Source organism: Bombus impatiens, unplaced genomic scaffold, assembly GCF_000188095.3.
Source record: "Bombus impatiens unplaced genomic scaffold, BIMP_2.2 scf_0144, whole genome shotgun sequence".
In the NCBI taxonomy this organism is placed as follows: domain Eukaryota; kingdom Metazoa; phylum Arthropoda; class Insecta; order Hymenoptera; family Apidae; genus Bombus; species Bombus impatiens.
The window spans coordinates 205,398-230,506 of NT_176563.1; the positions used below are offsets into that span (position 1 = coordinate 205,398).

General features: G+C 34.1%; 1 protein-coding gene across 1 annotated transcript in view; it reads right to left on the reverse strand.

Annotated features, from left to right (window-relative positions):
* The window catches only part of LOC100742419 (terminal nucleotidyltransferase 5C), a 156,762-nt gene extending 133,926 nt beyond the window's left edge, over positions 1 to 22,836 (reverse strand). The window contains exon 1 of the mRNA XM_003487208.4: positions 22,167 to 22,836. Coding sequence (XP_003487256.1) covers positions 22,167 to 22,307 — 141 coding nt within the window. The 5' untranslated portion in view covers positions 22,308 to 22,836. The remainder of the gene's footprint in view (positions 1 to 22,166) is intronic.
* Between the last annotated feature and the right edge of the window lie 2,273 nt (positions 22,837 to 25,109).

Sequence of the window (25,109 nt, forward strand, 5' to 3'; positions counted from 1 at the left end):
GTGCGAGTCGATGATGAATCCAGCAGAGGCTGGAAATCCTCGAGCGGCAGAATCGTCCATCCCCTCTGACTTCCAAACGCGTTACACATTCGCGCGCCACTGCTTTGTCAAGCTTTTCCGGCGCCTTTTAACCCTTTACAGTCCCATTATTCTATGCGTTTTTTCAGCTTGAAAGTTGAAACAACATAAATTAATCGACTAACATGAATTTAGCTCATGATCTTTTTGTATACGAGCATAGGTGCTTTACTCTTGCTCTTTTTCCTTTCGTCGGGTGAGCATACAGTTAGCTTAAAATACTCGTTCGTAGAACGTGAATATATATGCAAATTCATTTTACGAACCTAAGAGGATATTTGTTTTACCTACCAAATATTGTAACTACTGTAATACACATGAGTGAATGAACGAAATTGTATGAAATTTCATATAATTCTGCGTGCATTTGTACACCTGCGAATTCTTCACAATAGCATAAAAATCTAAACTACTCACTTCGTTCTAAGTTTCTATTACGTACGATACAGATACTAACTGATAATTTTCATATAAAATCGTTAACTTTTTCGAGATGAATCAACGTAGGCTAAATAGATCTCGTCTTCGAAATTCCACTTATATTATTTCTATTAGGTTATCCGAAAAGTGTCTTTCTTTTACAGACACGTCTTTCACAACAACGCATCTTTATACAAAAATGAAATCAAATCTGTCGAACGTTGTAATCTTTATCTTGATAGAACAAAATGGATCATACGTAGTTCGATAAAATAATATAAAACGAAAAATATTGTGCATCTATTATTTCTTTATAAAACGAAAGAAAGTTTTCGGACGACCTAATACTTTATTCTTATTCTCCGAGTTTTCTTGGATAAAGACAAACCCGGTTTAACACGTTCATCATTGATCGAATTTCTATTATCTCTGCGAACGAATAATTTTTATACGCGATCTATTTTTATACCAACATTTCATTCGTATCCTAATATTCCTCAAAGTTTAATGATTCTTTATTTGCATCGGCCATCTGTATCATTCACGTCACACACATTCATCGCGGACCAGCACATACGTTTATCATAGACCAGCACATACGTATCGTGAGATTATATACCGACTCGGATGCAAAGTGTTCGAAATGAACGTGCTAATATCTCGAAGTATTCTCAAGCGTCATCAAACTGCACTATACTTACACGGGCAATGGGTACGTACCGCGATCACGCTCGATATCCCCTAATCTATTCCCGATGTCAGATTATGCCAGCCTCTGTCCACGCTCGAACGAACTCGCTTACATAACCACGGAGAGAAGTAACAAGAAGAGAGAACGCCGCTTTCCTGCGTCCACTTTTACGCGTGACACCGCTGCGCGTACTCGCGAACACACGAGGATGATTGGAGCTTCGATGAAAGGGACACGCGGAATTCTGCATGGTATTTCGCCGTCGAAAGCCTCCAGGCGTAACGAGCACCGTTGCACTCGGCCGTTTCCATTCCTGGCCGGACCGATTTATCGATCGAAAGGTCCCCGCGCGATATTTTCAAGCCAATCGACATGTTTTTTGTTCTTCTAGAAGAGAAGGAAATATGCGTCCTTTATATTCGCAACGTCTGACTCTGATTTTCGGTCATTCGCTTCTATCCTTAGAATTTTAGGTTTGAAGAGGTTTGAACAGATTTATTAGAATATCTAGAGAGCGAAACTTTGCATAGGAAATGCTATTTTTCTTGAGTGAATTGCTCTGAATAAATTGTAAGATTCTAAAAATATTAAGGTGCATTGTGAATGGATTGTAGGGTTTGGAGAATATTGCAGCATATTTAAGTAGATTCTAGTGTGTTGGAAATATGCAGACGAATCTTAGTAAATTAGAAAGTTCTGAACAAATTGAGTCGTAACATCGGAACATTTGGAAAATATTTGAGTAAATTGTAAGGTTTTGAGGATGTTCAGGTACATTTGAGTAAATTGGAGGCTTTCGAAAAGATTACTAGGTTTTCGAGTAAATTATAGGGTTTTGAAGATATCGTAATATATTTGAACAGTGTGTTTTTGAATGTAAATAGCCTGATGTACATTATAATTAGTTTCAAAAAACGAACGAAACGGTGAATTTTTGAAGATATACAGTCAGGTGTAGATTTTTAATTAGTTTCATTGATATTACGCTGAATATATTAGAAAACTGGAAATCATGATCAAGTAATTGGCAAAAGCGACGTAATAGCAGAACATGGTCGACGATTTAAAACGAATGTTAGACGCTCGTGGTTTTCAAGTGGTGCAAGTTTTTATTCGTTGCGCAACTGTCGTTCAAATTCGACAGGTCGACCTTCGTTTTACTGAAAATAATTAAACGGGTTTTAATTGAATAGCGATAAGCTACTGATAAGGCGATTATTATTCGACTCTCGTTGGATTTTACGTGTTTGCTTAATCGATTCTCGTCGAGTTTTTCGTTATTTCAATCCACTACAATACATCACAGGCGCAAAAAAATCAATTTTTCTATTTTAATCGCGCGTATCTATCTCCATTTGTATTTACTTGCGATAATTCGTTCTACGAAATGAATATTTCATCGCGTTGAAAACGATAAGAACAATGGACAATAGAATTGTTCTTTATATTCGAATTGTTCTATATATTTTCGAGGATTCATCACGATGACAATTTACGTCGAAAATTTTATTTGTATGTTGTTTTTTGTACAATCAATTTTCACACGATCGAAAAAATGACTATAGAAGTAGTGGTAATGATAACACGTGATTTATGGTAGACATTATGATACCATCGATTCTTCAACGTGGAACTTGAACTTCCTGAATCTTTTCTACCCTTTAAGATTTTTATCCACTTTCTTTGAAGTAAACTTTTTCTGAAGAACACGTCTAATTGATAATCGTTCGTCGACGAATTGGTCATAGCGCTTTTCGAAACACCGAAGACTCCATTGAACAATATATCGGAAAATTTCTCCTTCGAGGTTTGACTGATAGAAGGAAAAATTCTGATTTCACACCGTGACACGGGAAAGTACGAAACTCATATACTGATAGAATAACGAAAGTTATTAGACAACAGCGAAATAAATATAGCGATAGTGTTATACTTTTGACACTTTTCTGTACATTCATTAATTACAATAATAATCACTATATTTTGAATAAATATTCAAATTTATATTCCTATGAATACACTCAAGGAAATGAAACACAAACAGAAATTTGGTCAGCTGGTAAATATTATAACAATTTTATTACTATTTATTATTATTAATATTATTTAATTATTTTATTATTATTAATATTATAACAATATTATACAACTTTTATCTATATCTTTGCATATGATATGCATCTTTTGCATTTTTCTCACCCTAAAACTTCCCATACATTTATAAAAATCCTCGCTTTAATGATTACCATGCTTTAAACATTCCATGTATTTCTGCATATAATGTATATTCTGTGTACATTCGTCATTTTTCACGTTTTTAATTTTTTATTCGTTAATAATCCACGATTATTATATAATTAAATAATGCAGGCAACGTTTAATACTCTTGCTTTGCATTTCTAATTCGTTTGGTCTATTATTATTCAACTACAGAAAAAAGTTAGCGATGCTATAATATGGCTAAGTCCGCGACTCTACGCTAATTACGAGTCTAAATTTTTAACGAGTCTATCAGACGTGGCGATTCAGGTTGACAATATAGAACGTGTGAATCGTTGGCAATACCTTGATCCACAAACAGCAACGTGCATATAATAATACGGTCGGAAAAACGAAGACCTGCCGGTATTTTTACGTAATATCAAACGAATGAAAGCGAAATTCAATGGCGAAGTGCATTCCGAGATAAGAACGAATCAAGAATGAATGGGAAGCCAAAGTGATCGACTCTATGATGTTAACTCTCTGATTCTTAAGGCTGATTCAGACACGTCCAGTAATTTAATTAACTGGCGAGTAATTTAGTAACTTACTGTGTGTAAATATCGAAATTTAATCGAGTAGTTTAGTAAGACGTTGCAGTGGTTTAGTCGAGTGGCAGGTAATGTAGTGTTTGCCGTGTGTGAACATTAAAATTCAGTCGAGCAGTTTAGTATACCACTAGCCACTGTATTTCGAAACAGCTCGCAAATATTTCGTTTCCTATTACCGCGTTCGATTACCAATTCACTGACGTCACAACACCTTTATACTTGCACGACATTATGACATGAATTTCTGTTGAACGAAAAACAGAGCAGCAAGCACGATCACTCGCAAATAATACAACCAGACAATGGTAAGACGTGTAAAAAGAAGAAAAATATAGAAAGAAGAAGGACACTTATTGAAACATCGAACAGATGTCTTCAAGAAAAAAATAGATACATAGTTTGCAAACAGAACGGAAAGTGAAATCGATTCGCACCTGTCTACCGATAATATCGACGATTTCTTATTATTCGAACACATGGTTGCATTGTAAAATTCCTTTGACGATAGTCGATCAACTTCCTTACAAATTAAAAATAATTGAATTAATTGCAAGGTAGTTAGCGTAGAATTCCATTTACTTGAAGGGAATTATAGCTAGTCAATTAAAGAAATTCGTATGACGTTGGAATAATCGAGAAGTAAAGGTAAAAGAATAGATAAGTTACTAATGTGGAAAGACAATTACAGAATAATAAAATTGAACAATTCAAACACGATATTACAATTAAAAGAAATTGATTGCCCGGAATAAAAATATGTGTTGTATATAAAGACGATGTCACACTATGATTGTATGTTTAATAAAAATGAAAGTAAGCGGAAAAATAGCTAAAGATTAATTAGGCAGAAGCTAGATATGGAAATATGGAAGAAAATTTATTTCAATGTTCAAAACGCTTAGCAGAGAACTGTGATGGTTAGGAATGATTGAGAGGCAAAGATAGAAAAAGAAATAGAATATATAATTGAATAATTAGGATAAGTAGTTGAGCATTAAAATGATAGATCAAGGAGTGAATAAATGATTAAATATAAAACTTATAAACCAAGTCCATTGGTAGATCCTGAGATGGAAATTGAGAAAGATCTATCAACTTTTAATGAATTAATGAGTGTATCCATTTATCTGAATGTGAACTCCTGTTATTACGAATTAAAAAACATAACTACTCTGGAGAATTCCTATTATACAAACTATTTATTCCTCGGTAAATTATTATATCGTACGTATTACTCGAAATAAAAAATTGCTCGGTTTCCGCTTGAACCAGGTAGAACGACGATACTCTCTATATCGTCGACCTTGGTGAATCCGGTTCGACGTGGCTGGGCCTATGCTAATTTATTTCCCGATTGCTGATTCGCGAAGGTAGTTATCGCGGACACGACAATGTTTGAAAATGTTCCGGAGTGTTATCCAAAACAAAACCGCACGTGGCATACATTATCCCAAACGTTGGCGTTTACGATTAAGATTATAATGGAAATTGCCCGAGAGTTACATGAAAGTTTCTATGTTTACGACATCTTGCGTGTTCAACATTTTTCCTTTTACCTTGTAACAGGTGTCTTTTGTTCCATACTTTGCTTGTTTGTATTTTGAGAGACTGGCGGAAAAAGAAATTTGTACTTTTGTGTAAAGTATTTTGCTGGAGAATTTACAAAAGAAGAAATTTTTGGAAATGTTTAATTCGTGAGAGGAGATAGTTTAAAGCAGCGGTTCTCAAATAATGACGGAACGTAGAGATTAAAAAACGATCGTTCTAGACATTAGTTGCTTCGGTTGAATAAAAACTAAACGCTGAAATAACGAAAGGAATTGCAAGGTCTAAAAAGATTGTAATAATAGATACTTCGGAAAGAAATAGCGAAAAAGAATGTTAATTAGAATTTCTTTCTATTTTATGTTACACACACATCAACTTTACGACTTGAATATTTCTGAATAATCAAACTATTATCCTTTGTCGAGAAGAATTCATGAACAGTTGGAAAGATTAAAATTTACTAGACGATTCATCCATTATTTTTTCTATTTTCCTCTTTTCTATTTTAGAAACTCGTTCACGAAGATGAACGTTCGACATTTGACTAGTCTAACATTTTTAGGCCGCATTGGCACATTTCCTTGAAGACGAGAAAACTTCTGAAGTGAAGTCTATTTGCATAAAATGTCCTAATCATCGTACTAGAAGTTATTTTTAAGAAGCAAACAACGTACGATGAGTTCACGAGAAGAATAATCACGCAAAGAAAATCTCAAGAAAATTTCTAAAATTTGAAAAACAAACTCGTGAATCCTACCTGCATTACGCATGATGTAAAAGGACGGGGTCAACTGTGTCTGAAACATTTATACATCATTGCGATATTACTTTCCTGGAATAAGATAAATAACACATTCCACTTATTACGTTACGGAAAGGCAACCCATATAAAGACACGAAGGGGGACCTGAAACTGTTTTAAAAAAATCGTGGTGATGTAATTAATATCTGGCTCTTTCACTCCGCCCTCGGTTTTATTATTAACTTCGTCCAACAAACACACTTCCGAGGTATCGAATGACTCGTACGTGAGCAATGTGTTTCACTAGGTAAGTAAACCAATTAATTCAATCGTTTCATGAAACGAATACATTCGTCATGCAGTGACACTTTTCTGAGTGTAACGTGTTATATTTTTAAAGCTTCATTAGCGCCGTAGAAAAATCTAAACCTAGCTCCTGGACTTAAATATACCTTGTATCGTAAGCCAAGCGAAGAATGTTGCCGTATACCAAACGCTAATTATCAAATGTGAATTAAAATTCCAATCTAAAAAGCTGAACCTAGTTCCCAAACTTCGATCTACGTTCCAAGTCAGCGGTTCCAAAAAATTTCGCCATATGCGATCATTTTTCCTTTCCATATTCCTACACTCGTAATAGCAGAATCGATTTCGACACTCTCGCCTGCCATTATGATTTTAATTATTCTGTACCGAGCAATAGGAATAGCCAGCGCATGAACCGACTCTGTAGAGAACAAAGTATATCGGAAGTTTGACCGTGAAATTTATTTGTTATCGTTTGTTGTCGTAACCGTCGAATTTATTTAAAATAATAAATTAACAGCCTATAATCTCTGAGTCGTTAATACGAAGTATAAAATTGCGGATGAATACTCAATAAATGTTCGTCATGTAACTCGGTAGATCGCTCGTTGATACTCGTAGATACTCGAAGATACTGTTAGATACTGTACTCTTTCGGTTGCGTTGGTTTATTTATACTGGTTGGGGGCGGAGATGCGGGTCGGAAGATTCAAATTCGTCTTTGTTCGACGGTTATGCGTAGCGGCGACATTGTTTTACCCGGAGTCTATTTGTTCTTACATTACTTGTATTCTAACCTAAGTATCCTCTTGATACTCCGCGACAAAACAACATGATTCGAATTGTCCTCTGATTCATGTGCCGCTACACCCCTAATCATTTCTACAAGTCGATGCAGTTTGACCTGTGTGCCAGTTGCAACGGTGCAGAGTCTCCCGTGGGATCAATGGGTCGTTGCCCCGTGTCTGCAGCATCAGAACTGGCCAACAGCGACAACCAGCATGGAAAGTGTTACTCGACTTTTCCACGCGATAAATAACAACACTTTTCTTTTCTCACAAATAACGAAATCGTTCCCCTTTTCTTCCGATAAGGCTGCACAAACGCGAAATATAAGGACTCTTTGTTTCTATGCGCCTTGAAACGCGTACATTTTCTGATTTGCGTCAAAATCAAAACGTGCTGGATGAGGCAATTCTGACTTGCACAGAGAACGTAGAAATTAAAACAATAACTAGCTTCCTTTGAGTCTCCCGAGGATGAGTTTCAACCTGTTTCGTATGGTTTTGTTCGGTTGCTTCTATTTTAAGAGATCCGTGCTTGAAGTTTCTGCGATTTCTATTTGGCATTTTAAGAATCTCTGATCTTTTTAAGTTAGCTGACGTGTACGCTATTATTTCCTAAAATTTTGAGTCACTTGAGAATTTGAAAAAGAAGTCAGATTAGAATTATTTTACCTTAAAATGTTATTTCATTGAATGGTTATTGAAATAGAAGAAATTACTACTGATACCTATAACATTAATTTCAAATTAATAACAAGAGTAACAGACATCCAGCAAAAAACCGATTTGGGGACGTAGCAAAATTATGAATTGCAAATCATCAAATTTTTCCATCATTCATTATCATCTGAAGAAGTAGACGTTAATAAAAAAAAAAAAAAAATCTATGGCTCCTAAATTCGTACAAAAAATGCTAAGCTTTATATAGACACAAAACAAGACAAAACTTCTTCCATAAAATGAATATAAAAAAAATAGTCATTCTTGAGACTACACTTCCAAGAATAGTAAGTTCGAAACTGACGTAAGCAAAGGATAAAATTCCTTCGCAGTCTTCAATTTGCGAAACACTGCGCTTGGTCTGCATGTGCTGAGTCTACTCATCCTTTTCCGCACTCGGACCGACCAAAAGATTTATCGCGACCTTCGAGATCTACTCGACTAATTCTACATGGTCCTGGACGTTTTCGATGCAGATTGAAAAAACCTCCGGCCGCTTCATTTAACGAATGACAACGATTTACAGAATGACCCTATATGTTACTTGGATACGCCATTAATACGAAAGAAATCTGAACGAAGAAACAATATTTTAGATCGGTGCATACGGAAAGTTCTATTTCCAAATAAAATTTCAATATTATATATTTAAGAAGAGCAATTTCTACGTAATTCTTTTCACTTATTTATTCCAGTTTTATAAAAATTATTAGTTTCAGAATTGAAACATTTCTTACAAATTCATTGTAATTTTTCTTCGTTTAAAATAATTTTTGGTTTAAAAAATTGTTCAAGTGATATAGGGGATCTCCTCAACCTTCTCCAGATAACACTAAGTGGGACCATAGTCCACTAGTTACATTATCAAAAATATCAATCTGCATAAATATCCTACTTATAAAGCGACGTATTATTTCCAAGAATTCGTTTTTCATATTTCTGAACGTTTACGTAACTAAACAAATGCGAGGCTAGCTATTATCTTAAAAAATTCGTAGTTTTCTCATTTTTTGGACGTTTACGAAATTAAGGAAACGCTAGACCAGACAACGACGGAAAAATCGAATTTTAGGTAGCGCGTTTCCGGTACAATAAAAGTGCAGTGACCGATTAATGAGAGTTATCGTGCTACCTGCGCGATAATTTGAAGCTATGTTTCGTGCCACGTAGAGTACCAATTAATTATGTGACGCGAAATCATTAACGTACGAGGAGACGATGTTGAATTGTTCTTTTTCTTTTTGTTTACTATTATATCTTCGATCTACGTTTCGTACGCTTACGAGAAAGAATTATGTTTAAGACAACGTAACGATCCTCCGCTTTTTGCACAATGATCCCACGTTTATTAACATTTAATCAGAATGTAGATTTTAATCAGCAGTGAAGTTTCTGTAAGCTATCCTACGTGTTATTCTACGTAAAATAAAGTTTACACGTCGTGTTGAATGCTTATTTGAGAGTTTATGTATTTTCTGAATTAATAACTATAGCACGTTTGTTAGTTGCAATCCTTTAGGTTGCGAAAACATTTCAAAAAACATTTCAAAAACGTTTTGAAATAATCTTATAATATATTTACCACTGAGATAAAAATATTATTAAAAACTAAATATATGTAGAATTCCCATGACAATTAACCTTACTGCGAGCCTTGAAATTTTCCATTTCGTTTCTCGGACATCTCGTAAACATTCTAACTTTTATCAATATTCTAACGTAAGTTACGAGACTTTCAGTAGAAATTGCATGAATCAAATTACTTTAAACTGCACTTAAACCATTATAAACTTTACACAGAACTATTGTAAAGAGTTCGAATAACATTTCTAGGCTAATACAAAACTTTACTCTTCGAGAAGTTTAGATTAATTATAGAGAGCATAGCAAACCCAAACGAATTACCGTGCCTTATTCCTAGTTCAAGGAAGCATTCGATAAAAATGCAAGACAGTGTGCAAACATACGAAAATTGAAAAATTATAAAGTAACGAAGATACATCTTCGATGTATTGATCGAAGGATATCGACCTTAAAAAAAGTTTCAGCGTCGCGGAAACAGTGTTAATTTCACCTACTAACACGATTAACCAGCCACGAAAGAAACAGTTCGTCTTTGCGAATACCAATCCACATCACTTTCATCCACGTCCAGAAATATCCTGACCTTAACTAGCGCGCTATTCTACGGAGAGGTGACCGGTTTCGCGCGTTTGACCGCGAGCGCTTCTATTTTCGACAGCGGCACACACGAGGCTAGTGGCATCGCCTCGTTCTTCGACACTAATTCCACCGAAGAAACCGCCACGATTAACGAGTCGATTTCGGTCGGTTTTAACGAGCCACGAAAGTGAACGCGCCCTTGGATCTCCTTAAAAGGATGTAATTAGAAAGCAGATCGTCTTTCCCATGATGTTACTCGGGATAAGTAAATCGTTCGCCGAGCGATCTCTGCTTGCCATTTGATCGAACAGATGCTTCAATCGCGACTTAATTAACCCTTCCTGATGTTCCGTTACTTGGAAGGTACAAGAGGTTTGCCATTGCATATTCGTGGTTTCTCGAGTTTCGATCAAGATTTTATTAGTATAGGTTCGTTTCGACGTTTTCTGAGCACTCCAATTCACTTCTCCAGAGTAGGTTTGCAAGAAAGGTCTGAAAACGCGATCGAAATCCGAAGAATCAGAAATTTACCCCCTAGTCATGGTGAAAATTAAAAATCCAACGGTTCGGGATTTTCTGTTTGATGATTTATTTGATAATCGGATAGATTTAGAGAACACGGAGTTTTTAATGGGAAGCTACTAAGAGATATGTTGACATTATATTTCGAATAAATGTATCTCAAAGTGGCTAATAAATTTCTTCCTTTTTTTATCTTATTTCCAATTAGCACGAAGATCGAAGGTTTTTAATTAAAGGAATTTTGAAATTTTTGACGTGAATAATTCACATAATCAAAATTGATGCAAAAATAATACGTACAATTCTAGAGAAAATAGAATCGATCTTTTCATAATCATACTATATGTAAAAACAAATTTCTCTTTTTCATTTTTAATTATATGCAAGAATAGATGAAACAATTTCTTTTTCTCAAAGACAATAGGCACTCTAAATTTTTATCTTAGGAAACATATACGTTATTAAAGATACACGTTATACAATTAGTTTCATCATTCCATGAGTATAATTCTAATCTTCTATCTACAAGAATTTTTCCTGTTAACAGGAAACAAGGTATTTATTAGCAAAGTTGTTTGCTTCTCGAGGATGTTTCTGTTTACTCGAAAACACTCTCGAGAGTTCCGCAGGATAAACGAGAAATTCTCACGCGAATCGTATCGTCAGCGTTCTTAAGGTCCTTAGGGCTCCTTCAACGAAGAATCGTATCCTTTCGTGGGCTGGCCTGTTCTACGGCCTCCGTAATAATTTACTGCCCCGTTTATTATAACCGGTCAGAGTGACTTTAATTACGTCTACGTTGTAAAACCGAAATTTAGTGGTCGTACACACGGAGCACGAGCCAAGCTACGAGCCTGCAGGTCTCAAGCTTAAAGGGTCGTTTACGAACACGCTGTGTCTAAAAATGAATACACTGACGACAGGATAAAATCAAGCTTGGATTTCAGCTTGAAATATTTCCAGTTACATATCCAAGATAAAAGCTATCGTGAATAGGTTAGATGTAATATATAACATCTAAACTAAAATGCTCGTTATAGTGCTTGGTAAATAGAACGAATCTCAATTTAGGTCATACGTTCTATAAAAATATGCATACGTTCGTTTGTTAAGATTTTTCACCAATTGTCGGAACCTTTATAATTCTTCGATAGATCATACTAATCATAAACGAATTCAAATTCCTTTGAAAGGTGGAATGAATTATACAGCAAACAGACAGAAACAGTAAAGAAGATAATGATCAAAGAAAGAAGCGTGAAATATTCCTGTAAACTCTAAACAAACCTGTTTCGGGAAAGAAATGTCAAATCTTTCAAAACTTCACGTATTTCAAACACTTCTTACTAATTTATTTCATATAGAAGCAATTACTAGATCTTCTCACGGACGAGGAGATATTTCTTGAAATGATCGACGCCAATTAACGACGATAATAGAAAATTGAAATTAACGGCCATGTGAATACGAGATGCAATTCAAAGCTTAGATACACCTGCCAAAGGAACAAGATAGCAATGAAACGCGAAAAGACGAGTGACAAGACGGAATGAACGTGGATACTGATGGGCAGCCACTGGCAGTCAGTGACGTTGAATTATGCAAAGGAATACGCAAAGGCTTGATAAGGCTGAACTCCATTTAAAGCACCATTGAATTCGTAATGGCATGTCGATCGTTTAGGTAGACCAAAGTGGTTCTACCTTTCGCTTAACCTTTTCTTCATTCTCGTTACTTTCACGTACGATCACCGACCCTCGGTTGCCGGTGACAAAACGTTTATTCTATTTAAAGATCAGTCCGGTTATCGATGTCGACGGGCAACCGTATCGAAGAATGCCTGCACGTGGGCGGTTTAAAAAAGTTTTTCAACGCAAGAACAAAGTGACTGAATCGAGGATTGACGTAACACCTCTGTTAAGATGACAGTTTATTAAAGGCAACGAAAAGACTAATAAAAAAAAGTGAATCGAGTGTATAGTTTGGAAAGAATAATCGACGATTTTCAATGATTCGATGAGCAGGAAGAATGAATTATTCTCTGCTCTTTGATCGATAGTAAGAAAGTAATAGTGGGTCATTGCATAATAATTTCCAGATCAATTGTATTAAAATAAAAATATTTAACCGAAGTAAAAGCCATTTGAATCGATGGAGTATTTTCTTCTAAAATTCTATTAGATTATTACATAATGAATAATAGTTCCGAGATAAATGAATAAAATAAATAAATAATGAATAAAACAAAGATTTATAATCGAAACATATAAAATGTGTACTTGGGTTAAGAATAATTTTGTCTTATTCAAAATATTGTATCTTTTCTTCCACCGTCTTAAATGCTCTAAATATTGCTCCAGTTTTATTCTTTCTACTGTAGTATAGTTTTCTCTATACATTTCTTTCGTTTACATCTTCGTCTTGTTTTCTGTAGTCTTAAATTTTATTTCGTTGTTGATTAAATTCAAGCTATATATAAAAATGATACGATTAATCAAACATCTGCAATCCTATTGCAGCGAAGATAAACAAACTTCTTCGTCACTTTCACTGTAACTTCAAATAACATTGACACTGTCTATATTCCATTCATTATTAAAACCAACATCATCATTCATTTTCCTTAAAAAAGGATTACGCAATAGTTAAACAAGACGAAGTCTATCAAAGAGTACAAAAATCTATATGATTCCTAAGTAATTAGACGGTTTCTCTTTTCCTTTCCAAGCCGTAAAAAGTAATCTATCGTATCTCATCCTTCCTCGACAAATTATTACCTTTTTTTCACGCCAAGAAAATGAACGTTCCTTTCCTTGCTTCATGATACGAAGAATCGTTGCCATTAACCACGAGTTGCTCATTACCGTATGCGCGAGGCCAATTATATAGTAATCAGCCAAGAAATATCGAAGAAGCTTTCACTGGAAGACGTTGCCGACTTCCGGTTAACACAGTGACACTTTTTCTTTAGTGGGACGTTCCATTTGAATATGTAATATATGAGAGCGTCATCTTTGGCCAAGTTTGCGTTTTCGGTATGCAGAGATATATACGAACCATTGGCATAGCAATTTTTCCACATTAGAAAACCCTATGTGTATTATTTTTTCTTAACCAAAATCACTATCTACCATTATTATTAACTCTTTGCACTCGTCTGTTAACCGTAGCATGATTTCTTTCCGTTCTGTACGAGTCTTTTAAATTAAATACATGAAAATGGTAACGATAACAAGGCTACGTGGACTTTCTCAATAAGATTTTCATAGGATATTTTATTTTAAACGAAACTTTATCCAATTTTTTAATTACAGTGATTAAAGAAAAACTACTCTTCCTGGTAATCATTTGAACAATTATTTCAAGATATTCTACTTCGAAATATTGTAAAACGTAAATATACAATAACATTTTTCGATATCGAAGTCGAATTTTGTAAAGTTAGAAATCAGCTTTCGATCTGTCCCTAACAATGACCAAATTAATACAAAGCAGCCATAATGTCTCAAATCGACTGATAGATAACTGTACACGCCAACGAATTAAACGAGCGTAAACCAACGGAAAGGACGACAAGACGCGACGAAGAAGTTTCGGAGTTTAAATGGTTGTAGAAATGATTTATAATAAGTCATAAACGATTGCATATACTCGACGACGACAGGACGTTAATTAATGTGCCGAAGACAAATTATCGGAAGCGTGATTAATTTAAATGACGTGTGACGCCACAGATACAACAGGATTGTTTCGTGATTGTTAGCATTTCAATATCTCAATGTTGTAGGAGCCAGAATATGTTTGTTTAATTAGAAAGTGCGATAAAAGGGTAAGAGGACTTTTTTTAAATTACTTAATAACATAGGAATATATCGAATAATGTCAATTTTCTTATTAGGTTAATTTATCATTCTGTGGATTATATAGTTGTTATTACACAAGACAATTATACAGTTTTATAGGTTCAACGAAGAAAATGAGCTTTAGCAGGTTTAGCAACGTGAAAGTTACAATAATCATATACCTATGATATTTATCGTATATCATTTTGTTTGCTATCGAATTTTTATCACGTCTTATGAAATGTATCTAAAGCAACGATATATTTTTATCAGATGATGTACATTTCTCGTTACATCAAAATATTAATTGCATTATTTTAATCTGAATGTTTTTAACAGATATTCATATATCTAGATTTCGCATATATCACTTTATCGTTATCGTACATTTATTATATTTTACCAGATGATGTATTCATAAAAATTTTTTTTCTTTTCAAAGGAACAAATTTCACATCATATTCCAGGAAACATTAATCTTTAAATGCAACTGCCATTTGGCAACATACCTGTATTCCCCAATATAGTAGACACATAACATTTACTGTATAGTGTCTAAATTAATGATGTATTCATAGCACAAAGACATAAAGTGTCTGTCTGTTCATAAACAAGTTATTTCGTCTTCTGTAATCTTTCCCAGCTATAATTCGAACGTCTGTGCCATTTGTAGTTATTACGACATTATATATAAAAAATTCCTCTTACCCTTTTATAGAAAAAAAGAATTTAACAACAATCTCTTTAGCGATAAATCTTTTCCTTCGATCAAAAACGTGGTACGAATATTTCAAATTATTTTTCTATGTTCTTGCAACGTATAAACCAATAATTTCAAAATATCTTGCTATATTTTGAAAAATCATATACTTGAGAATTAATAAAACAAAAATATCTATACAGTCTGATTACACCACTTATCTCTTTTTTCCTTCCCACGAATTACATAAGATAGTAGCAAACAACACTATCTCCGTCAAGCAAAATACTCCATCTTCCAACCAACAGCCATTCTGTGTCTATTCACAGAATTCGAAAATGTTACTAAATAAGTTCTTAGACCATGACGAATCAGTATAGAACGACAGAAGGAACAATATCCGAAGTGTACACCTTCGCCAAAAGAAAAAAATGTCATTTCACAGCGAGTCTATTACGTAATCCTTCCAACAGCGTCATCGGGGCATCCGAGTTAATTAATTCAGCGATTCAGAGGAGTCAGAATGGCTGGAATATTCACGAACGGTATTATTAAAAACCGATAAATACAATGAATGCGAGAAATACGGTTGGTTAAGTAATCGTTTGTAATGCCAGCTGTTCTACACTGTATAAATGACACACGAAAGTATTTGAACATTTAGAATAGAGAACATTTATATAAAAAATTGCGTATGTGTTACATACGACATTTCGAAATTTCGTTAATACCATAACGAGACACAATTATCGCGATCATATTGGTAGAAGTATAAGATATTTATTGGAAACATATATGTATGTAGTAAAAAATTAGTAATCATCTTAAACATACAATAATAAGTATTAAAGATGGTCCCCCTTGAGTACTGTGAGTTTGTTAATCTAATATATTAATAAAAAGATCAATTTAAAAAAATCACGTAGAAGTTTTGGATAGAGTGCTTTTTCAAACAATGCAGGGCACGCGAATATTCGTGTAGTTAAGAATAGACGTCACGAAAGATTGAAGTACATGTACATATATGTACATTTATATTCTTCCAATGAACGTGCATATATTTATACGTGTATTTACATACATATTATGTACATAATTTACTTATACAGTGAAACAGTAACTATGTAACTCGCACGAACACACTGGCCGTTTGCTTCTTGATCCGCAGTGGCAATTTGTGAGGAATTGGTTCATACGAACAAATCCGCATTCGCTCTTTCTCACTTCTCTTAATCGCCGTAATAAAGAGGCTCGTAAACGTATACTGAATAAAGTGATTCGAGATAAAGTGAATCGAAATTTAAAAAAAGAAAAACATCCGCGTATAAACGAAACAGCGTAGTTCATAGAAGCATTAAAAAATATAAAAGTTACGAATAAAAGAATGAGGTTGAAAATACCTACTGAAAGATTGAAATATAATCAAATGTTAAGGAGATTATCTCTTAACGTTTCTCTGTGGAATTTAATGATATTTTTTCGATTCCAAGTGGCGTTCAATTTTTATCTAAGAAAATTGTCCGTGCCCTGAGAACTGAAGATTAATTACATTACCTACGTAATAAAATCGAGAAATATACAAAAAGCAGAGTTGATCAGTCCAATTTCTGAGATGCTCGTACGTTTCGCTGGCAATCGAGAGCGCGAGAGAGAGATTATTTTAATAGCGGTTTCGCGAGAAATTATAACCGCTGTCTACGTTCAAAGTTCCACGAGAGTGTGTAACTCAACGGGAAATTAATCGTATCGACGATAAATTTCAAGAAAAATACACACATTGGAAGAATATACATATTATACGATTCGGTAGTTCGTGTCTGATGCGAACATTTTAATTTTTTAACGAGGTAAATGGATTTATGAACCTGACTGCATACCGCCTAGGCTTGAAATATGCCGCTTCAACGTCATCGCGCTCATTGCGTGTTTAACGCAAAGTGATTCAAGCGATTCATGAGATTATCGTTTTTAACTTCGAACAGCAATTCGGTTTCTAGAATCGTTCCAAGAATTTCTCTGTGTTGAATAACAAATTTCACGGCTAGGATAGAGGAAGAGTTTTAAAATACTTTTCAACTTTTATTTCCTGAACATGATGTAATATTGGAATTTTAATTTATTTTAATGAAAATAGCAGCACAAAATTTTCTGCTAATGATATTTATCTGAATATGTTATAATACTGAAACTTTAATTCGTTTCAATGAAAATAATAAGATAAAATGTTCCATGAGTAATATCTGTCTGAAACTGATATGATATTGAAACATTAATTTATTCTACCAAAAATAGTGTTACAAGATGTTCTATTAACCGTGTACATATTATTTATCTATCCATGGAAAAATCTTGTTATAAAGTTTAAATATATTAGTTTATAATTTATAAATCTTAATTTAAACGTATTCGAGGTCTGTTTGAAATTTAAGCAATTACAAATATTGTAAAAGGGCTAGGTAAATAAAAGTTCTTAAACCGTGGAATATAATTGTGGAGTAATTAATATGTACTGACAAAATTTCATGAACATAAATCAACAATGTCCGATAATAGAAAACATCGAACACTATGATTATCATTTAAAAAAAAAACACTTTAACCTTCGCCAGAAGATAGACTACATCGAATTTAACCTTTCTCTGAATTTCATATAAACAAATCGGGCTAACTGAAAGGTATACTTGTAGGTACAAATATACGAAGCGACACGATGTCCTAATGTAAATATGTTTTTATCAATTCTAGAAATACTTCTTATATATATATATAGGGTGTCTTATCTTGAATATATGAAATATTTAGAAAAACAGAAATAACATATTTCCACGCAAATATTCATTTTTATGATAGTACTAAATAAAAACGTAGTCGTTAAACATAATACTATATTTCTCCTTATCGTTAATTATTTATCTCGGGACACCCTGTATAGCGTGGTCTAAAGTCCAAACGCATTAACTCCAATAAACAGCGCCAGGCTCGTTCTGTTTCTGAATACATATTTCAAACAATTAAGACGATCGCGACGGTAATGATCAATGATCATTGCCGCTATCGTCGCAAAAAATTACTCTCCGATAGAAAATAACTTCAAGAATAGATAGTCACTCGCCACTGAACGAGATTTTTCAGGGAAAAGGTTATCGTTTATTATTTGATAAACACTATGACACCATAAGTTCCTCTCTAAGTTATTTGATATACCTATTCGAATGATATTTTACCCTTTGTGAAACTGGATTTTTTCTTTTTTTTAGAACGTGAAAGAAATTTTCTTTCTATTGATTTTCAATAGTAAAACACAATCTTACAGAGATTTTTTTAAAGAAGATACAATTCACCAGAATGGAAAAGTACTTTTATAAAAAATACACACATTAGTTGTTTAGTGTAAAGATTGAAGACTAACAGCAGACTAATGCTGATACTTAAAAAATCACATAATTTATTATGTAAAATAGACATAAATGGGCATAAGATATTCACTGTGACGACTGATTCCGTTATATTATCTGCGATTAATTTAGACAAAATGTGTTTTTCAATTTCTGCACGATTAATATACCTCATTAAAATAAATTGATAGTATAAATTTATATTCGAAAAAATATTTAAAAATTACTCAATGTCTCATATCGTAGATCAATGAATTTATTAAAAAATAAATTATGTTCTAGCTAAAAGAAAGTATACATCATTTAAGAAAACAAAGATCGTCTTGTAAATCTCAGAAAACACTCGTGTTATACGGAATGAACGAAATTTGTGTCCATCGTAAAAACTCTTCCTGGAAAGAAGATAAATTCTATTAGGAATATTTTTTCGAACAAAGACTGATTTGAAAAATAATTGCGCGGATAAATCAAAATAAACTTTATATTTTTGCTCGCTGTATATGTATATGTATATATATATATATATCATTCGACACTTGCAAAACAATATGACCCTTCGTGACACGTTGTTATGATATGGTTCATAATAATACAACCAACTATGTTGGTCTTTGCGCACGGTCTAACTTGAAGAACGAACAGTCACGGTCCACTCTATGTAAATAATTATAGCCTCAATATTACGTCAATTGTCAATCTTATTAAAAAATCAGATTACACTCGAATATTGATGAAATAATTTGGAGATCAATTATTCGTATAAAAAAACAACCGTGACGATATTAACCGATAATATTTCAAGATATTTTTATTGCATCGCGTGATACTACATATCTATATCGATTTGTAACTACATATATAGAAATTAACTTTGTTATATTATTATTATATTGCTATATAGTTTTCGTTGGATTAAACAGAATGGCTTTTAATTTAACGGTTTAAAAGAAATCCTACATTAATACATTCATTAATAACGACGCATATATTACGTCGATTCAATTGTTTAAATACTGCGTCGTTTCTTGTATGTGTGTCAATTAACATAGTTTGAGGCATTTTAATTTCTGCGTGATTCAACAAAATGGCTTATAAGGGGACAATGACTAATGGAATAAAAAAATTTTCGATAAAAATAATAATGCAATCCCAAGGTTCTCTCGTACAATCGAATTATTGTAAATTTCCTCAGTCATAAACCATTCGATCATAAAATTGTGAAATTGTGAGGTCGAATTCTATAACTTGTAACTTCTAACTTATCAATTCACTGATATCATTAATTAACAAATTATTGTGCAAGAACGCCGAGAAATGAATAATTCTATTTTAGTAACAGAGTGTGTCTTAAATAGAAGCGAAAAATATTGGCAATCCTTGCATTATTCCTCAAATCTAAGAAAGAAGAAGGAAAAGAAGATTTAAAAAAGCAGAAATAAGTAATATAGTTGCAATATTATTTTCCTTCGTTCGGCGTTATCCGTCAATTATCAGGAAAAATAATTTGTAACGTCACAAACAACAGATACTAAGCTTATAGACCCAACACGAAAACATGCACGAAAACACGTAACTTTCTTGATAACAGTTTCTTTCTCGTTTCTTTTATCGTTTCGTTATAACTCGTTGGATGTCACAGACATATCGCAAGCCATTAAAATTCGTGGCCGAGAACATAATTATGCATATCGGCGTTCTATCATGGCAGCGAATTGAGCCTTCGTGTATCTCGGTACATCGATGGAGCACAATGTCGCGTCCTACACACGATCCGCGCCTTGTCTCAGAGTTTCAGGCGTGTCGACCAATCGATACTCGTGCCATTGCTCCGGAAATGATCCTTCGGATTCGAGACTGCCGCCTGAACTGACGTCATTTCGAGTGAAATAGGATCGGGAGAATGGTTGCCGTATAGGTGTATAATATAATGGCAACATGGACGCATTAAAAAGCTTCAAGGAGGAAACACGCTTCATAGTCGGTTAATATCGCCATTGTTTTACCAACTTAAAACAGCGAAACGTTTTAACGCGGCGTAAGAATCGACTGTATCAAACGCAAAGTACTTTTCCTCTTTATGCCGTGTCAATAAACTATTAATGTACAATAGTACAGTACATACAGATTTTACTTTTTTAATAAAGAAACGTGCTGTCTGGATTTTTTTAAAAATAAGAAAATGTTTTAGCTTGATTCGTCGTTTCTAGAACTATCTGTTTATTGTACATTTAGTTACGATTTTTAGTATCCTATATCTATGCGAATTCATTTCTTATACATATGCATATATGTATTTATGTTTCAAGGAGTATTGTTTTAACTACTAAGTATCGTAACTACTATACTGTGGATACTTTATATACTTTTATATATTTATGCATATGATATAATATGATGTATATTATATATATGTATAATATATGATATATATTATATGCATTCTATATATGTTTGTGTCTGCAAGTTTTCCGTGAATGCATAAAAGTCAACTATATTATGTTTGTCAGCCTGATTTTCGTAGAAACGAATTTATTACGTCGCCGGCGAATATCGAACGTAAGCGTGAAACGACAATTATTCGTAGTTCCATGGAAACACGCAACGACCCGTGCGATAAGTGTCCAAGAAAAAAAATACATATACTACGTGTCTTAGAAACACCTTTCGTTACAAACCGGCAAATTAATACATTCCAGAGTACTGATTGGCTAACACCTTAGATCACGTGTGGACACCCGTTATGCTAATTTAATAAGTGTCGTTCCGTATAAATTCGCTGCTTGCTGTGAACACTTCTCGGTCTTACCGATTCAGTTTTACCGATCGTCAAATGATTAATCAAATGTTCCATTCGAAGCGAACGTATATTATACATTTTCAAAATCAACACTTCCATGGTTTTTTCTATAAGCGCAGACAGTCAGCTTTGCAATTATTCTATTTCAGTTTCTTTTTTTATTTGTATACTCAACGTTGTAATTTCTTTCTTATTTTCTTTATAGCATAGAGATAATGCCCGCAGATTACTAAATAAATAAATCAAGCAATAAAAGACGACTAATCGACATAGGCATGTCTGAAATAAAATTTCGAGTCACAAATAAAATTTTTCATTATACAGTATATCATTAAGAAATAAAATTTTCCTATAATGTCACGATAATTCTAAATTAATGTGACAGACCGCGTTAACAAATCGGCCGCGGCTGTATATCGCCCGGTTCGCCATGATTCGATGGGATCGATCGATACGGCGCTGCCTTGGAACACTAGACTCCCGAGTCCTTCCGCTTTAAATCCTTTTCCCTTGGGTTAATGACACCCATCGCATCGGTTCGAAATCACGCGTGCGAATAGCACATCGTAAGGGTAACGTAATCGGAACGATACGCGAACCAGCATGATTTGCGAACTGGCAAGTTTCGAGTTACGTAAGCTTACCTGCATCAAAGGGAGAACCTGACCAGGATTGACGGATCGGTTGTTGGTTTCTTTTCTGGGCTCTTCCATCGTCACGTTCCCAGTCCAAATTTCTTCCGCCTCGGGCAATCGTTTCTCGATATTACCATTCACCTTCTCCATAATGGAAATGAACAATCTCGCAAAACGAAAGCTGATACTGCACCACTGGCTTCTCACTCGTGTCGTTGTAAGAAAGCTAAGGCTACTATGTGCGACGTCTCGGTTAATAGGCGATGGATCGATCGATTCACTCTCTCGAAACGAAACGTCTTCTCCAGAATGTTCTTACACGCCTCGCGACAAAAACAGGACTCTCACACTTTTAAACGTAACTCTTGGTAAGAACTTGGACTAACGTGTGTCACGTGGTCGGACAGAGACGAGAGACAATCGGTCTTAAACGAGAGGCTAGAAAATTGTTCGTAACTCGCGCACACAAGTTAATGAATGGGGGAAAAATCGGAAAAGCAAACGATTGAACGCGGCACGCGTAGTTACACGAGCCGTGTGTGTTACTCGGAATTAACGATTAAGGAAGTCGACGACAATTACGAAAAGAACGAGACAACCGGCGGGATTCGACACTGCGAGAATCTCGTGCTGTTCCGTCCCGGCGTGATGTCGCCCCACCCGACTCAAGTCGAACGCCGCGTAACTATCCCCACCACCGGCGGAAAGCAGGCTGCACGTCTGCCCGAAATCGCTCGAAAGCTACCGGCGTCGTCGTTTCGACGGAACCAGCGCCACCGGCGACGCAGAAAATGCGAACGTTGCCATGCGATGTGACGCGACGCTTTTCTCGCAAACTAATTTTCGCTCGCTGATCTCTACACACCACCGGGAACCAACCGATTAACCCTATCTATACACTTCATCGCCGAGTAGTGCCTGCGTTCGACGAACCCGTCTTTGAACGGCCGGTGAACGCGCAAACGGCTGTCCAGAGCAACCAGAGCGCTGCAGTTTCGTCCGCTTTGCACGCTGGGGCTTGACGGTAAATCTTAGAAACGTATCGTTCGCGTTCTTAGAAATGTTTAAGGTATTCGAAGCTTCTAGAGACATTTAAGATACTATTAATAATTGACTCTAACAAATTTTTATAAGACTTTTATTGCTTTTATTGTATTCTGATTTTAACATGTTTAACACGTTATTCAGAGTACCAGAGTATCGTTTACCTTGGTAATGTATGTTGTAATGTGAATTATATAGTAATTGATCGTGAGTATTGTGGCTCACGAAAATATTTGTATATTTATAGAGACTTTTTTGAGTAAATTATGTGCGTCTGTAGAAACTGTTCTGAAATTTTATTTACAATGTAACGAAACACGCACGACTAACATGGTTAGGTCCAAAATGTTTACATACACATAGAAGTTACAAGAAATGTATGTTTACAATATATCTATGTTATGAAATGTATGTTTTTTGTAAACATACGTTTCGCAGAGAATAGCCAATTATTTACTGTGTTAATAAGTTACAACATTTAATCAATCTATATTTAGTACTAATTAAATATTTAGGATCTCAGTCTATAATATTTATCTATAAGTGAATATTCATTCTAAATTTTACCAATGTAATCACGACAATCGCGTGATTCATTACACTATTAATGCGAAAGAAATGCCAATTATTGGTAACCACCATGACGGACAATGTATCAATTTGATTTAAAAAGACCATTTCGATCTGAGAAATCGAGATAGCAGGTATTGAAAGTAGAATATTATTCGAGGGACGTAATTGATATATATTACTATATTAATAATGAGTCTGTGGAGTAATATGTAATTTACCTGCCGGAAGTAATTATTTTATCTCTTGTTAATAAAGCATAAGAAATCTTACGACGTTTGCGTCGTGTATGTTTCTTTATCGTTACTACTTTAAAGTACTGTATAACGTAATTACTCCGGAGATTCTGTTTATCTAAATTTCTTTCTTATCGATATAAGAAAGCGAATTGTCATTTGTTACGGTAATAAAGGAAAATCATGTTTCCCTTTTACATTTATCGCAAAAAACGAAGTATGAAAGGTTTCTTGCGTATCTTGTTTACCGTTTGGCAAAGTTTCTTCGAGGTATGGAATGTTCCATATTAACAGCATTTAAAAAAGCATTTATACAGATTATAAAAAGTCTGTACTTTGTATTTCAATGAAGTTTTGCACACTGTAAAAACTGTCAGAATATTTATCTCTTTATCGACGAACATTTAAATGGCAAAACAAGATTCAAAAGAATCACACCACTGGAGAAGGTATATTGAAAGAGATAGGGCATATCATAAAACGGTTAATCAAAATATTGATGACTCCCCACTTCAAATTGTATAACGTAAGATAAAAAGAAATTATTTCAAGATTTTGTTTAGTCTTATACTCGAACATATGAAATTTCATTAAAATCAGCTGTGAAATCGAAAGGATTTACAGGCTTTGTAAATATTCACTTCAGATGATCAATCAAAGAAGACTAATTACCATAACTACAATATATCCCTATATCTGTATGTATACATATACATATATGTAATCTTACATATATTCAAATGATCGATAACCAAAAATTGATATCTTCTATTTGTTTTCCTTTTTTAAAGAAAAGATAATACGATAATTACAAAAGGTGAATCAACCGTTAATATAAATATAGTCTATACAGTTTAATTAAGTCATTATTGAATAACTAGGGAATTTCCTTATTTTTATTCAAAGATAATTTCGACATTTATTTTGTCAGTTATACAATATTTTCTTTGATTATGAGCCCCTTTTTCTCAGAAAGCAATAAGTTATTCTACATTACATTGTTGCAAATTATCATAATTCCTGTGGCTTCTTATACTTCGATTCTACATACAGAACAAACACCTAATCTCGTTTTCTTGAACTGACAGATGAAACTAGTATA